The sequence below is a fragment of the Mytilus trossulus genome, chromosome 7 (genome assembly GCF_036588685.1).
Source record: "Mytilus trossulus isolate FHL-02 chromosome 7, PNRI_Mtr1.1.1.hap1, whole genome shotgun sequence".
Classification (NCBI taxonomy): Eukaryota; Metazoa; Mollusca; class Bivalvia; order Mytilida; family Mytilidae; genus Mytilus; species Mytilus trossulus.
In genome coordinates this window covers 75,146,511-75,162,611 of record NC_086379.1, presented here as the reverse complement: position 1 = coordinate 75,162,611, position 16,101 = coordinate 75,146,511, and the positions used below count along the sequence as shown (strand labels likewise).

Below are 16,101 nucleotides of genomic sequence, written 5' to 3'. Positions count from 1 at the left end.
AGAGAATTAATGAATAAGACATATATTGGTTCCATATTTTTTTATTATCAAGAATATTTTTGCATAACCATAAATCACAACCAAGTAAAATAAAACCAAATTCATCCCAATATGGCACAAATAACATGGACGGATGTTGATACAGTACATAACAATATCTGAAAACAAAATATAACAGGACGGATATCATAAAAACTCACACAGGACCAATATTGTAATATAAAATATGTAGTATGACTGTCTATGAGTCAACAATACACTGAAGTCAAAATTATGTTGATGTTAGCAATAATGTCTGTTAAATGAAAACTGTTTAAATGTAACATCAGTAGAAAAGGGTGGATATTGAATTACTGTATAATACTGGCTTCTTAATTTGCTAACTTTAAAATTGAAAATTTACATGCAAACATCATCAGATACTATTTCATACATTTTTCAGAAAAACAAAAAAACAAAAAACTAATGATAACAACCATATTTGAATAGCTAAGTATATCACAAAAATACTCATATAACACAAATTCTACACTTTTCTCAAATTTGAAATATAAAAATTCTATTGTATAAATTAATTTTTTTTACATACGTGATTACATGTAGATCCTCACTATGAGTTTTTAAAAGACCAAAGGCTTATAATGGCAATTTCATGTACTACAAAGTTGTATTTTAACCATACTTCATGCCTTATTTCACTCAGTAAAATTCATTGCTAACAGTGAAATGAGAACAAAAAATATTTCACAGATATATTGGTTAACATAACTAATCTGTTTATAACTGGTAAACTAAAGTTGTGGGAAAGAGTTCAACATAGCACACCCACAACAAACTGTTGAAAGTTTATTTTGTACATTCAGTACACTAGAGGTTGGGTTTCTTTACCTTTCCTACCAAGTTGTTCCCCCCCCCCTTTTACCTGATTAACAAAAGTTGTCTCCCTTTGTACTGGTTAACACAAAGTTGTGTCCCTTTATACAATGAGATTTCTCAAGATCTTATCATACATAATTTTCATATACAGCTTGACTCACAATAAGAAACACATAAGACATTTTATGTAATGTCTATCTTTTTATATATAAATAAGTTTCTGTCAGAGCAATAATAACAAAAAAATAAGAAAAAAGACCTTTCATACCAGTAGGTAAAATCCCCAACTTGATCTTTGAAGCATTTGCAAAATAATTGTAATAATGTGTTCAGTGTTTATCAACTGTCTATCATATCAATCTGCCGCCCAAAAACTTTTATAAAGATTAAGGTCAACTTTGAATTCATCAAAAACTTTTCACCTACCAAACCATAAAAACATAATTTGTTAGACCTAATTATAAAACACAAGAACATTGAAAGACATAGGTGTAAATATAATTATTCTTATAAAATTGTATTGTTTTTCTTAAAGGGTGGTGTAACTCTGACTACAGATCTTCTACCATGTGAAGTTTGTGATTTTTCTGGTAGATTTGTTTTAGTTAATTTCTTTTTCTCCGTGTCGACAGAAGGTGTGTCCATACTTCCCATTGAGAAGTCAAACTGTAAAAGTAAGTCATCCGTCATGGCCGTGATCCCTCGCTCTAACATCTGTTGACTTAATGGAAGATTGGTAGGCAGGCAAGACTCATTGATGTCCTGAAAATAAATAAATATTATTGTTTGTCAGAAAATAGTCAGTCTAATTGATCAAACAATTACCTACCAAGAGAGCAAATTTTTGACTTAAAAGAATATGACAACACATCATTGGGGTTTGAATTACCAGTCTAATAAGACAAGGACACAGTTTGAAATTTTGCATCCACTTTTTATTATAGTTAATCAAAAAGATAAATCATGTAAAGTTTGGGTTCAATTGTTATAATAATTTTGCAGTATAAGTTTTTTTTTAAGTTTACAACAGATGGCAGACAGGGAATGATTCCAAGTGATGGCAAAAGGCTTATAAACTGTGATTGAACTGTTAGTGTATCAAACCAACTACATGTATTACAATTCATTAAAACCCAGACTTAACTGAAATTTGTTTCATCAAATCAAATGTCATGTCGTAAAAGTGAAAGAGGAATGATCAGACCATTTATTTAATGAGGCATACAATACTTGAAACTTGGAACTCCAATAGACTAACAATCAGAACATGAGACGAAAGTCATAAAAAGTTGTATTGTATATAACTTCTACCAGGCAATTTACAAACCTTTGTCTGAACTGCCTGGAAAGGAGAACAAATTTTGCCATATCTCTGGGTAGATTTGAAATCAATTTCCTCTCCAAACTTTCTACGTCGTTCTTTCCTAGCTTCTTTGACATTTTGTAAGTGTTGTGTTACTCTTGCTCCTAATATCGTCTGAAAAATGTTATTTTCACACATCAATAAGTATGTTAAACTTTGCAATGAACTCTAAAGACAACAGGGAACATTGTGCACAAAATACATATAGTTATAGAAATAACTCAATAACTATTCAATGACAATAAGTATTTTTTCATTCAACTACCACTGAATTTGCATATGCAAACTTACTGCAGGAAAGTAAAAATCCATAAAAATTTTACATACAACAAACAATTGCAATTTAAATATAGGGGTGAGATCTTAATCAAATCTGCATACCTTTTGCACCTAAAAACAACATCATTTGTAGAAAATGAGTTTTCATTTGAATCAATATACTAGTAAGCACATACCAAACATAAGTTTTATACCTATTCATTGAAAACTATTCTGGAAAATTGTAAACAATACAAAAAATCATCATCTCCACATGTGCTTCATCTTAAATTATCATTTGTCTAATAAGAAGACAATGTTTTGTGTTTTGTCTAATGTGCAATGTGCATTTTGAAAAATATATACAAATGATCTTTGTGAAATATATGAGACACACTTACTAAAATGTGTCATAAACATTATCTGTGACATATACCTTTGACCTGTCACCCAGTGCAAATGTCTGTGCCCTGATTTTAAGGTTAGGTGCTAAAATACTGGTATCTGTTGGGTCTTCAGTGATGTCACCATTAACAATGGACTGTGTGCATGTACAAAATAGAAAACTGATGATCAAAAAGCTTATGACTATAGTACTAGAGGCCAACTTCAATATTTGATTAGTTTAAAGAAACTATTAAATCTACTGGTTTTCTAAAATCTCTGTTCTATATAAAAAAAAAAAAGTGAAAATTCTGTTAATTCAATATCTGAAAAATGTTTTGTGACAACAAACTTGTGTATGTCTTACTTGTTTACGGGAATCCTTCAAGATAAAATCCATAATTTAAATGACAGAACCACAGCAGCTATGTTTCCTATACTAGCTGTAGTAGTGACTTAAGATGGTACCCAACACTTTAAAATTAATTTGACTCGTTTAATTTTCATAAAATTTTGACAAAGTATTTTCAAAAAATTTCAAAAGTTTTAACCAACCGTTTTTTTTTTTCAGAAAAAAATACACTGGTTATATAGCAGTTTGACAAACACCAGTTTTGATCATTGAGAAGCTTAATATTTCTTTTACAACACAAAGTAATTAAATGTTTAGCTGATTTTACAGAGTTATCTCCCTGAAGTGTTAGGTACCACCTTAAGATGAAAACTCGTTTTATTACATGGTAATAAGGAGAACTGGTGAAAATAAAACTAACATTGATATAATTTATCAAAAACATCTGTACTTCTCATAACATGCCTTAGAAAGAAAGAACATTTTTTTTTCCATTTCTTCCTTTTACAAAGATGTATAGAAAATTAAGTACCACAGCAAAATGACATAGAATGAATTTAATGTCCACTTCCCTTGCTTGTACATAAAAAAATCTAGTTAATTTCTACACCTAAAAGTTATGTATATGGTTAATTTTACATTACATGATGCAGTTTTTCATCATAAATCCCTGAAGTTTGGTGAGTATTTCACATAATCAACTTTGAAACCTTTTTCGAGCTGATCAATGTAATTCATTTTTTCCAATTTTTTTTTTTCTAATAATCTTTTAATTTGGTTTTGTCTTCTTTATTTAAAGTAATTTAAATAGAATTATCTCCTTATTCCAAAGGCAATAAACACACACTTATATAGTATATATTTGATTTTCATTATATATGTTCAATTAGAAAGAATCATCAAAGACATGGCATTAATGTATTTGTAAGGATACATCCATAGGCGTTTTACGTTTCCTCAAATTGGCATTACTTTTCCGCGAAAAAAAGATGACGTTTCCTGAAAAAAAAGTTTACGTTTCCGCAAATAAATATTTTACTTTTTCCCGAAAAAAAGTAACTATTCCGGAAAAAATAAATTATTACTTTTCCCCAAATAATTAAGGAATACCTATTGATCGGAAGCAAAGCAATAATAAACAAAGCATTCTTCAATCATATCAGATGGCAATTAAACCAAACCATAGATTTCTCAATGAAGTTTAACTCATCCTTACCCGAGTCAACTACTTATATCTAGTAAATTGTAGCTATACTGAGATCAGAACATTTTCTTTATTAAAAATAAAAAATAAATAATTTATCAAATATGTACATTCAAATCTTTATAATTTACCAGGTATATTTGCGGAAAAGTAATAAATACAAATTGCGGAAACGTATACTTTAAATTTGCGGAAAGGTAGTATTGGGACTTTGAAAAATTAGCGGAAATGCAATACGCCAAATTTTCTTTCTTTAATTGCAGATTAGAGAGTTTACTTTTTCCTCAGTGGTGAATGGTCCAAATAATAACTTTGGTCACACTGATCTAAATGTTATTAATTACCATGATTTGAAAACCAACATAGTTGAAACCATAAATGCAAATGAAGTAACCATTAATGAATTACATCAACACATGAGAATATATCTGTTTCCATAGTATGATAATATCACTAATCTATATGCATTTCGTACCTCTCTATCTTTCATTATAACATCTACATTAACATCAGCCTCAGCATCTTTACTCAATGTCTTACTCTTCTTCAGGTCACTATTTATACCAGATTCATTGTCATTTAAACTTTTCTTACTTTCTGTTTCACTTTTATCAGATATATTGTCACTTTTATCTGAAACAGATGTTAAGGTAGGTGAGATGACAGTTAACCATACTCACAAAAATTACACATAATAAATAAAGGAAACTTTTCAGATCAAACATTTTTAAAATCTTTTATTGCTGTGCTTTATCTTTGTTTGTGATGTGAATTTGATTTTTTTATCATTTTGTGACTTATTTTTGTATCCATATACGATTTTACAATTTTCACAGCATTTTTTTACGTTTGATTTGTTCTATTATACCATTGTCAAAGGTTAGAGGAGGATTAAGCACCCATAAACACATCAATTCTGTGTGTCTTACAAAGAACGGTAGTCCAGTAGCTGTATGTGGTTGCTGTCTTTCATTTTTATTTTGTTTTATGTTACTAAATTTAATCAGGACATCTTAAATGATCACAAGATGTTTAAAACCTTTACTTTGGTCTTTGTTGAATATTCTAATTGCTATCCATACTACATCTCTTTGTCCTGATTATATTTCCAAAAGAGTATTACCTGAATTACTTGATGAGTTTGTAGTCCAAGGTGTCCTTGGGTGCATCCAAGTCATAGGGTTCTTTAAATTCCAGGACTTTTTCTAGAAAAAATAAATCAAACCATTAATTTACAAGCTGATATATTTTTGGTCAGCCATTGTTAAGATTTAACCTAGTAAATGACCTCTGGTCATATTCTTATTCTATAAAAGTTTGGTATGGTTTAATACCTAAGAAAAAGCAAAATTATTGATAGATATTTTAAGAACAAATGACATGTTCTAACATATCAAGCTGAGTTTTATTAAGTGTTTATGATGTGTCAGTAACAACAGTGATTTTTGAAAATAAAGTAAATCCACAATAGAAGGGCTTTATTTAGTCCTGTTTATAATACAGACATAAACAAAATTTCAATTCAAAATACATAACATCTGACTTTAACAAATGTTTCCATTTGATAAAAATCCTATCTAAGAAACTCTCATTAATTCAAATTTAATAGTTAATGTATGAAGTTACCTGTCCAAAAGTACCAACATAGTGTACCTCAATTGCCCATAAATTAAATAGTTAATGTATGAAGTTACCTGTCCAAAAGTACCAACATAGTGTCCCTCAATTGCCCATAAATTAAATAGTTAATGTATAAAGTTACCTGTCCAAAAGTACCAACATAGTGTCCCTCAATTGTCCATAGTCTGGCTGTTTTATCTGTAGATGCTGTGACTAGATATTCTCCAGACTCATGTAGGATGTATTCTATACTGACAATTGGTGAATCATGTGCTTTCCACTGCCCTAGTAAAGGAGGTGGAGATTTAATTCTCTGAAAATTCAAATTCAAGCAAATTATAGTTTTCATTGGGCTGGTATATCTAATCATCACTTTATTGAAATTTTCACATTATTTTTTACAAAAGGAAGCACTTAACCTCCAACCTTTTTGTTTCCCTGTAAGGAAAATTTGACCAAAGAAAAAACTGTTGTCTGACATTTGAAGCATATTTTTTTTAAGAATTGTGGAGGGAGTGATTCAGAACTTTGAAACAGGAATTAACACCTTTTAGTTATTATTCATAAATAAATGCTACTAAACAGTAACAAGAATGGATGCATGGTCTTACAAAAGATAACCCTACTCATAATTCAAAGTATCTAAACACAGGAACAGGCTTTCTCAAAAATCACAAAAAGTGCACATATTTTACTACTCATCATTCCTTTTAAAGTGCTGACCAAATATAAATATTAATTCTGTACCCGAGAAAAGTGTGAAAGAATTATTTTTTAGACAAGGGATGCAATATAACTTAATAATTTTTAATTATACAGTACCCTCTCTTCTGCCTTTATACAGTAATTTTTGATGTCCCATATTTTGATATTTCCTTGCGTATCACTGGTAAAAAGTCTGTCATTATCTGGATCTGTACACATGGATAAAACAGATTCATCCTTGTCATCAGGGGCATAAAAATAACCTGAAATAATAAAAGTACATGTGACCTCTAGATTTGCACAGATTAATTTTTTTGATCAGGGACACAGACATCATCTGGTCTTTACCCAGTATAAGAGTAAAGAATTAACTTTTGTTCATAACCCTTGTTATCTCAACCTTTGAGAATACCCCTAACAGATGCCTTTTTTCCCATTGGAATATAGGAATAACCTGGAATAATATTCAATTATCTCCCCTTTAATATGCTGGACTACAAGTCTATTCCTTTTGTTAGATATAGGAAGATGTGGTTTGAGTGCCAATGAGACAACTCTCTATCCAAATAACAATTTGTAAAAGTAAACCATTATAGGTCAATCAACAAATAGCTTTGGCTCACACTGAACAGCAAGCCATAAAGGGCCCAACAATTTACTAGACTAAAACCATTCAAACAAGAAAACCAATGATTCTCAGTAAGAGTTATATAACTGCATATAGTTTTATCAATATCTATCATGAAATTTAGATAAAATTGTATTGTCTAGAGAATATTGCCACCAACTGCATCATTGAAGTAAAAAAGTTTGATTATCTCCCCTAATATGTAAGACCATGATAATATTTCGTTATGAACATACTCGGGTAGTGTTTTGCAATTATTGAAAGTTTATCAATAATTGTTCACCTGTTGCGGAAAGACAGACAGGGTGATTCCTACATTAAAAGTGTAATATATTCCCACTAACACTTTGTTTGCTCCATGAATTATAAAAGGTTGTAAGCTGCCTTCAGGGAGTTGTTTTTTTCCTTCAGCAGAGGAATTGTGGTCGGAAAGTTATGTACGATCCTATAATAATTTGAACAAATTTATACCAATTGTTAATACTGATACTGACCTATTTGTTGTTTAGTACCATATAATGACCACCAGAAGATATTGCCTGCCTCACTAGATACTAGCTGTGCACCATCGGACTGCCTAAATGGTACTCTTGTCTTCAGGAACAATACCTTATCTACAGGGGCAGACTGCCTAAAATCATACAAATACTTTAAGAATTGTTCATATAAACATGCATGCTAAATTTGATGAGACCAACTAAAAGTTATAACACTTCAAACAAACACATTCAAGTATAGCTTTTAACCATTCGTTCACAACAAAGGTGTTTGTATTAATCAAATAACATGACACAAACACTATAAACATTGACTTGATTTATTTTTTTAAATCATCTCACAAATAAAATTACTCTCTGTAACAATGAAATAATTTATTCAATAGTTGTTTGTACTCACCCTTGAGGAAGTCTGTGACCCCTGCGATGTCTTGAATTTGGACGTGAATTTGGTCTTGATTTTGGAAGATGACCATTTTGCGTTGATTGGTTACTCAAGTTACTAGTCTGACTAGTTAAAAATTCTATTGCTTTAGAGCTGAAAAACAAAAACAAATACAAAATGTTAATCTATAATTGCTTGCACTGATTTTATTAGAAAAATGTCAGAAGGGAAGAACTTATTCAAAAATTTTTTTTAAACCTTTTAAAAAGTTCTAAAAGATGCAGATTTCTTATAATCAATAATTGGTTGCATTGACATATTTCTAACATGAATTATTATATAAATTTGGTATATTTTTTATCCTTGTTTTCAAAATTCCAATAGGGAACATACTTTATATAATTGTTTAAATAAACCAATTTTTCAAGACGTTTCGGCCAATGGCCTTCTTCAGTTCTTTATTTTTCCTCTCAACTACATGGCTGACATTACATTCAATCATTGATAAGATGTTATAGCTAATTGTCCTTGGAAACGTCATGACGTCATAATACTTTGACGTCATAATACTTTGACGTCATAATAACATGACGTCACAATACTTTTTCATGAATTAAAGTTAAATTTTATATGTTTTGATCAATTAAAGTCATTCCTTTTTAACGTTAACTCCAAATGGTTTAATTGTATTAAGTTTTTGCATCCATTGTGCCTCAATATATCTCCTGTAATTTGCGGATTTATCATAAATCTGTTGTAGAACCTGAACAGTGATGTCCTCTTTGCAATGATCCTCTTGGTTAAAATGTTCTGCCACATTTTTTTTATTTTTTATCATTATCAATTTCAAATTCACATATTCAATTAACATCAAAGTTCAAAAGAGAGCTTAAAAGAAATTAAGGCCATTACAATTAACACATACATGTCAGAAGGCTGTCCTTGTCTTAAACGTAAATATATTTTCTCTGTCTCCAAATTCCACACACACAATTCCCCATCATATCCTGCTGTAGCCATAAAATGTGGATGACAATGATCCAAGGTCAAAATGTCATCTTTGTGGATCTGTCCACCTTTCCAGTGGGAGTTAGGAGCAATGTAAGTGTTCTGAAAATATGTAATACAATTGGTTATTTGTATGTTATATGTTTTCCTGTAGTGATCATAAAGTTGCCTCATGCAATCTTCTATGAATATAGAAAACAGATATTACAGTTAGGACAGCATATGTCATGTCACCAATTTAACTACTTTGATCTTGACTTCATTAACTGTATAATTTGTTTTTAATTTTGTCTATTTGTACTTTTTGGATTACCAATGTACTGTTATTAAAAAGATAAGTTCTTTTCCTATATTGCTTCTATTGTATGTTTTGATCTCTTGATCAAAATTAAGAGAGGGGCAGGTTGAGAACTAAAAAATAACTCCACTACATTTTCATGTGCCTGAACGAAATAAGTTGATTTTTTTCTTTCTTACATCAGGATCAGAGTCATCATATACTGTGATTTTCCTACTCCAGCCAACAGCTACAATCATTTTCATGTCCACAAGGGGCAGAATTCCTGTCACCTCAGCCTCCTCCTCAGGTTCTAATTTATGTAAATTATGACCATTCTGGAAGTTCCAAACCTAAAAAGAGAAGAAAAAAAAATGATATTAAAATGACACTTGTACACAACTACTTAACACTGACAGCCCAAAAGAACTTACTTAATAAAATGCATGCATGCTAAAGAAACATTCTATGGATCTTAAAGTGTTGTCCAAATACAAATTCAAAAACAAGAACTGGAGAAATGCTGTAAATCACCGTTCAAAGTACCTGATAGGCAGAGCGTCATGAAAAATTATATTCCTATTTCTCTTTATTAGTCACCCTAATAACAATACTAGCCTTTATGGTTCCATTCCTGGCTCCTGTTATCAGTCTTCTCCATGATTCATCAAACACCATACATGTGATCTCTTCATTACCATGAGCATTGGAAAATACAATAGATTTATTACCACTCTCTAATTCCCATACAGCAACATTAGAGGAATCACATCCAGTTACAACCTGAGTAACAAAACAGATACAGAATTATCTAATTATGGTTCTTTATATCTGTGGACTGTTCTATTTTCTTTTAGATTTTTATTCACAATATATCTCAACTCTTACTCCTGCTTACTCCTGCTGTAGCTGTAATATGCTATCATTCATTTCTTTCACATTATGTTTTTAAAAAAATATTTGCCTAACTCGCAACTCATCTGTTTTGTGTTGAAGGTTGTACTTTGACCTATAATGGTTTACTTTTACAAACTATGACTTGGATGGAGAGTTGTCTTATTGACACTCATACCACATCTTGTATCTATGTTATATAATTATGACTTGCATCAACTATAATTATTGCTAGACAGTTTATTTGATATTTTCCCCCATTTTAAGTACAAGAGTTACATCTTAAAAGCATGAGTACAGTGAGTGGTTAACTTGTACATTACCTGTTTAAAGAAAGGATTATAAATTGCTCCACAGAGCTGTGTATCATGAGTGACTGTATGTGTTGTTGTGGGCTAACTTGTACAATACCTGTTTAAAGAAAGGATTATAAATTGCTCCACAGAGCTGTGTATCATGAGTGACTGTATGTGTTGTTGTGGGCTAACTTGTACAATACCTGTTTAAAGAAAGGATTATAAATAGCTCCACAGAGCTGTGTATCATGAGTGACTGTATGTGTGGTTGTGGGCTGACTTGAACGTCCAAGTTTCAGCATGCCAATGTAATCATTACATGTGACTAGGAGGGCATCTTGTGGAGAACACTGAAGATGAATAGGAAACTCTCCATGTTCTGGCATTCTACCATGTATACTATTGGGAAACTTGAGGCCCACTGTCTGTAGACAAGACTGTTCCTTAATATCCCATACTTTTACTACCTACAATACATAAATTATTCAGGTACATGTATTTAAAATGTCAACTTAAAACTGAATTTGTTCTTAAAATATTGTTTTTCACAATTTGTTTGAAAATGTGACATGGTATTCACTGTATCAGTACACTCTCGTTTATATACATATTAGTCGTGTTCTTTTAAATGATGCTTTAAAATAGCATTGACAAATTTAGCCTTTTTATTTGTCATCAAGGATTTGCAGTAATCAAAGTTCAAATTAGAGTCTACTAACCAAAATATTTTGGAGTATGAAGTTGAAAATATTGCCCAATATGTATTTTAATTCAAAAATGGCAAAATCCATTCTATCTATTAAACTTACAGCATCCTTTGAATAACTGAAGACTTGCTCTAATCCTTCGTGTATCTTGACCCCTATGACACCGACAGCATGACCTTCCAATACTGACATGGGTTTGGTTGGTACATACTGGTTCCAAAGTCGAACAAGATGGTCTAAACTTCCAGTGACTAACAAATTCAGGTTCTTGTTAAAGTCAAAACACTCTACACCCTACAAAATAAACAAGTTCAGGTTGTTGTTAAAAAGAATAAATTCAAAAATTCAAAAGCTGTATATGCTGAAATATCAAGCAGGATTAAAAAACCTCAAATAAATGAGGAATGTGTCCATGGGACATAGATATTGCCCCCGCTTGCAGATCATATAAAGTTATAAAGGGACATAACTAAAGAACAGTAAAAGTAAAGCTACCCAATTAGAGCTTGAAGTGAGTTTTGTGGTAATAAGAGGGTGGTAAAGGGGGCACCTGGACACGGAAACACGTGAAATAAAAATCGCAAAAACGTTGCACGGAATATAAAAATCGGAAAAAACGAAGCATGAGAAATAGAATCGTAAATATTAATGGAAAAAGTAAAATAGTGTATTAATTAGCCGTTCTTAGAGATCATCTTGTCATTATTAAATGGACATGATGACCCTGCAATCACTATTAAGCGTCCGCTAGTTACAACTGATTTGAAAGAAAAATATTATTCATAATAATTAATTTGATAGCAATTTTAAATATTCTGGGAACACATAATTTGAAACAATCTCCAAATTGACTTTGAATTAAGTCCCAGTTTACTTTTAAATCAAATGCGGGACAAGCACGAGAAATTAAGAGTACCGACACGAAATACAGAAAATAAATAAAGGAGAACACGAGGCACGCACGTCTTAACAAACACGAGAAAACGAGAAATAAAACCTCAAAACACGAAAACACGTGAAATAAATAGGCCGAAAACGTTGCACGAAAATAACCCTTTACCACCCTCTAATAACAATTGTTTGTTAGACTCGTCACATTATGTCGAGGCAACTTAAGTAAGAGAACAGAAAGAAACATTTCAGCAATTTTTCCATTTGTAAAGGAGCATAACTCTAGAACGATTTTAAAAAGCAACACCACCAAAATTTGTAATTAATCTGCATTTTGTTGTAATTAATTTTCCCATTTGTAAAGGAACATAACTCTAGAAAAATACAGGTGACACTCCTAAAATTCAAATTGAATCTATATTTTGTTATGATGAGCATTGTGTTTAAGTTTCAAAGCAATTGGTTGAGGCAAACTAAAGAAAGAGAACGGAAACGAAATTTTTTATTCCAACTGTAAAGGGGCATAACTCTAAAACCAATAAAGTGGTGCCCCCAAAAATTCATGCTTGACCTGAATTTTGTGTTAATAAGCATTGTGTTTAAGTGTCATACCATTTGGTTGAGGCAAATGAAAGTTTAAGATGGGACAAAAAAACTTAAGCAATTTGTCTAATTGTAAAGGGGCATAACTCTTGGATGGTTTAAGTGATGCCCCAAACTTCAAACTTGATTTGTATTTTGGTGTTATAAATAAGCTTAGTGTATAAGTTTCATACCATACGGTCGAGGCAAACTTAAGTAAGTGAACAGAAACCAACTTTGGAACATGGATGGAAGTATGTATGAACAGATGAACAAGGGTCAAACTTAATTTCCCTTCCCTGATGTCTGGGGCATAAAAATTGTAAAAGGTTTCATAGAACCCTGTGTCTTGCCTGCAATTGCTGCTGTCAGTGAATGAATGTAATGTTTTTGCTAAATAAATGTAATATAAACTGTATATTCTTACCTTGTCTATGTTAAACACATATTCTTTGAACACTTTATCTGTGAATTCTTTTGATTCTTTCTGATAACTAGTAACATTAGCAATGACAAGGGATCTATTTGAACTACTAGTTGATGAAATAATGCTATTTTTATCAGGGATATATCTGACTTGTCTGACAGCATTAGGGACCACTCGTGGCTTCTCATGGTACATCTTATCATACAGGACATATTTCTTCATGTCATCTTTATCTTTGTCCTCTTTGTCTTGGTTGACGGCTACTTTCTGTCAATCAAATATCAGAACAAAGTTTAGTATTGAATTGAATTGTAAATATCTATTTTTTATTGAATAAAACAATATCATTTGATTTTTTTTCATTGATATATTTGTAACCTGAACACAAGACACTTTTTGCATACATTTATTATTGACATTTGTTGAACAATGAACAATAATGTAAAATTAACTATTGCCATTTTAGGAAACAGTGCATACAAGCAATGCAGTCAAAATTTTTGAAGTGAGTGTTATGATTTTTTCCAAACATATTCAGTAACACATTTCATATAACAATTTGATTTTGTGGTTTTGCCAATCTCTGCATACCCCTGTACAAAGTCTATAGAAAAAGTGCAAATTATTACACACTTTTATTGGTGGTTCAATTTTTGCTCATTAGTAAAGGCCTTATAGGGATCTGTATTTGTTCAAATCTATTTAGAGACCACTTGCCTAAAATCAGTTTCCCTTTTTGAAGATCACACAAGACACAATAGACTGTATCTTGGAAATAACTTTGATTTTTGTGATTGACAGAATACTTACATTCCATGGAACCCTGACAACTCCACTTTCACTCTTATTCTGAGAGGAGAACAGTCTGGTGACAGTATACTTACATTCCATGGAACCCTGACAACTCCACTTTCACTCTTATTCTGAGAGGAGAACAGTCTGGTGACAGGTCTCTGGAAGTATAATAGATGTATTGCTCCAGAGTCTACTCCTACCAGTAACAATGAGGGACTGTTAGGGAACTGAAATGTAATCATTAAAAATCAGATGTATAGCACCAGAGTCGCCTCCAAGCAGTAACAATGAGGGACTGTTTGGGAAATGAAATATAATCATTAAAAATCAGATGTATTGCACCAGAGGTGACTCCTACCAGTTACAATGAGGGACTGTTAGGGAACTACTATGTAGAAATTAAAATCATCATTTTTACTTCTACAATCGTACTTATAAAAGTAGTTTTGTTTAGACAAAATCTTTTGTAGCTCATTTCAGATAAATATTCAATATTCTAAATCTGATAAATTGTATTACTCTTATCTTTATCCAATTTCTACATTTTGAGATTGCCAAAGTAAAACATAAAAATTTTAGTAGTGTGGCCTAGAAAAGAATAATTTTGATATGCATACCTTGTGATCATACCAATAATCTAAACAACTGGCTACATCTGTCATAGCTGAAAATAAAACAATCCAATTATAACTTTGTAAGGTTCCCTACAACACTTTGTCTAAACTGCTATTGCAGTTGTCAGTAAATCTGAGGATTTTTAAGGTGGAAAGTTAATGCTGTTATCAGGTGCTGTTAATCTAGTTACATTCAATTGGGGAGTTCTTATCCTGGACCCTGCTTGTCAGATTCCCGTATCCCGCTTATACTATGTACCTAAGCAATTCTCATTTTTTTGTAATTTCCCGTGTCCCGCTAGACCTTAATTCCTGTTTTCACGGCACAATAATTTGACTTTCCCGTGTCAGGCTTACGAAAAATCGGCAATCCCGCGTCACACTTATACCCCAATGAGACCCACATTCAACATACTACTGTATTTGTGAAGGACAATATGTATGCCTGAAAATTTCTAAATAACCAGAAAAACTGTTAGTCAATACAGCAGTTTATTAAAGTTTTACCAACAACACAATATCTTTTAGAACAAAAACTGAGGACATATTGAGAGTGAAACACTGATGAGGTTCTAAATTGATACATGAAAATGCATGATATCTTGAATGATATCATACAATGGCTTTCAATGATAAGCTCAGTTGTTCTTTCCAGTTTTTTTAAATTATTTTATAAACCATTATAAACAAGATGACATTGTATTTCAAAGGAAGAAAAACATCATGACATATTTATGCATAAAAGTACCATTAAAGATTAGCCAGCTCCACTCTTAATACACTGCTTATATATGACTGGGCACATTCTACTAATATTTCATTCAATGACTGGGTGCACTCTTATACTTCAAACAACATAAGCAATAAGCAATGAAGTAAAGCAATCAGTTTACTTTTCAATCACGAATACCTTTAAAAGTAATCTTGGCATGCCTTACCATGTAAATGGAATTCTAAATAATACTGATTTGTAGAACAATCATAGAATCTGATGTCGCGACTAGTTGTTGCTATAGCAATCTTGTTACAGTTTGGCATGTATACAGCATCTGTTATCCATGTTTTGTAACGACGTTTTTGATTGGACTGTTCTGTACCTTCATCCACCATGACAACATGTTTTTCTGGATAACTCATATGTGGATGCCATATGTTTATCACTCCTTCCTGTTAACAAAACAAATATTTTATCTATCAAATAAAAATATTGGGTGGTTATTTATGGAAATAAAACCTCTGAAGTAGCAGATCTCCTTCCCCATATCAATAAATATGAAAATGGAAATTGGAAATATGTCAAAGAGACAACAACCTCGACGGAAGAGCTGATAACAGCCA

At 31.5% G+C, this 16,101-nt stretch overlaps 1 protein-coding gene across 10 annotated transcripts in view; it reads right to left on the bottom strand.

The window, feature by feature from the left end:
- Positions 1-25: 25 nt before the first annotated feature.
- LOC134725816 (WD repeat-containing protein 49-like) overlaps positions 26-16,101 on the bottom strand; it is a 54,555-nt gene continuing 38,479 nt past the window's right edge. For 9 of the 10 annotated variants that reach the window (XM_063589992.1, XM_063589994.1, XM_063589991.1 and 6 more), the window contains 18 exons: positions 15,702-15,930; positions 14,767-14,813; positions 14,239-14,376; positions 13,355-13,621; positions 11,557-11,748; positions 10,951-11,214; positions 10,176-10,340; positions 9,758-9,910; positions 9,198-9,382; positions 8,288-8,425; positions 7,885-8,021; positions 6,880-7,025; positions 6,200-6,370; positions 5,561-5,642; positions 4,913-5,070; positions 2,934-3,038; positions 2,204-2,353; positions 26-1,638 (listed from right to left, as the gene is read on the bottom strand). In XM_063589992.1, the coding sequence (XP_063446062.1) occupies positions 1,384-1,638; positions 2,204-2,353; positions 2,934-3,038; positions 4,913-5,070; positions 5,561-5,642; positions 6,200-6,370; positions 6,880-7,025; positions 7,885-8,021; positions 8,288-8,425; positions 9,198-9,382; positions 9,758-9,910; positions 10,176-10,340; positions 10,951-11,214; positions 11,557-11,748; positions 13,355-13,621; positions 14,239-14,376; positions 14,767-14,813; positions 15,702-15,930 (2,982 nt within the window). In that variant the 3' untranslated portion in view covers positions 26-1,383. The remainder of the gene's footprint in view (positions 1,639-2,203; positions 2,354-2,933; positions 3,039-4,912; positions 5,071-5,560; positions 5,643-6,199; positions 6,371-6,879; positions 7,026-7,884; positions 8,022-8,287; positions 8,426-9,197; positions 9,383-9,757; positions 9,911-10,175; positions 10,341-10,950; positions 11,215-11,556; positions 11,749-13,354; positions 13,622-14,238; positions 14,377-14,766; positions 14,814-15,701; positions 15,931-16,101) is intronic. The other variant, XM_063589990.1, reaches the window with a different exon arrangement.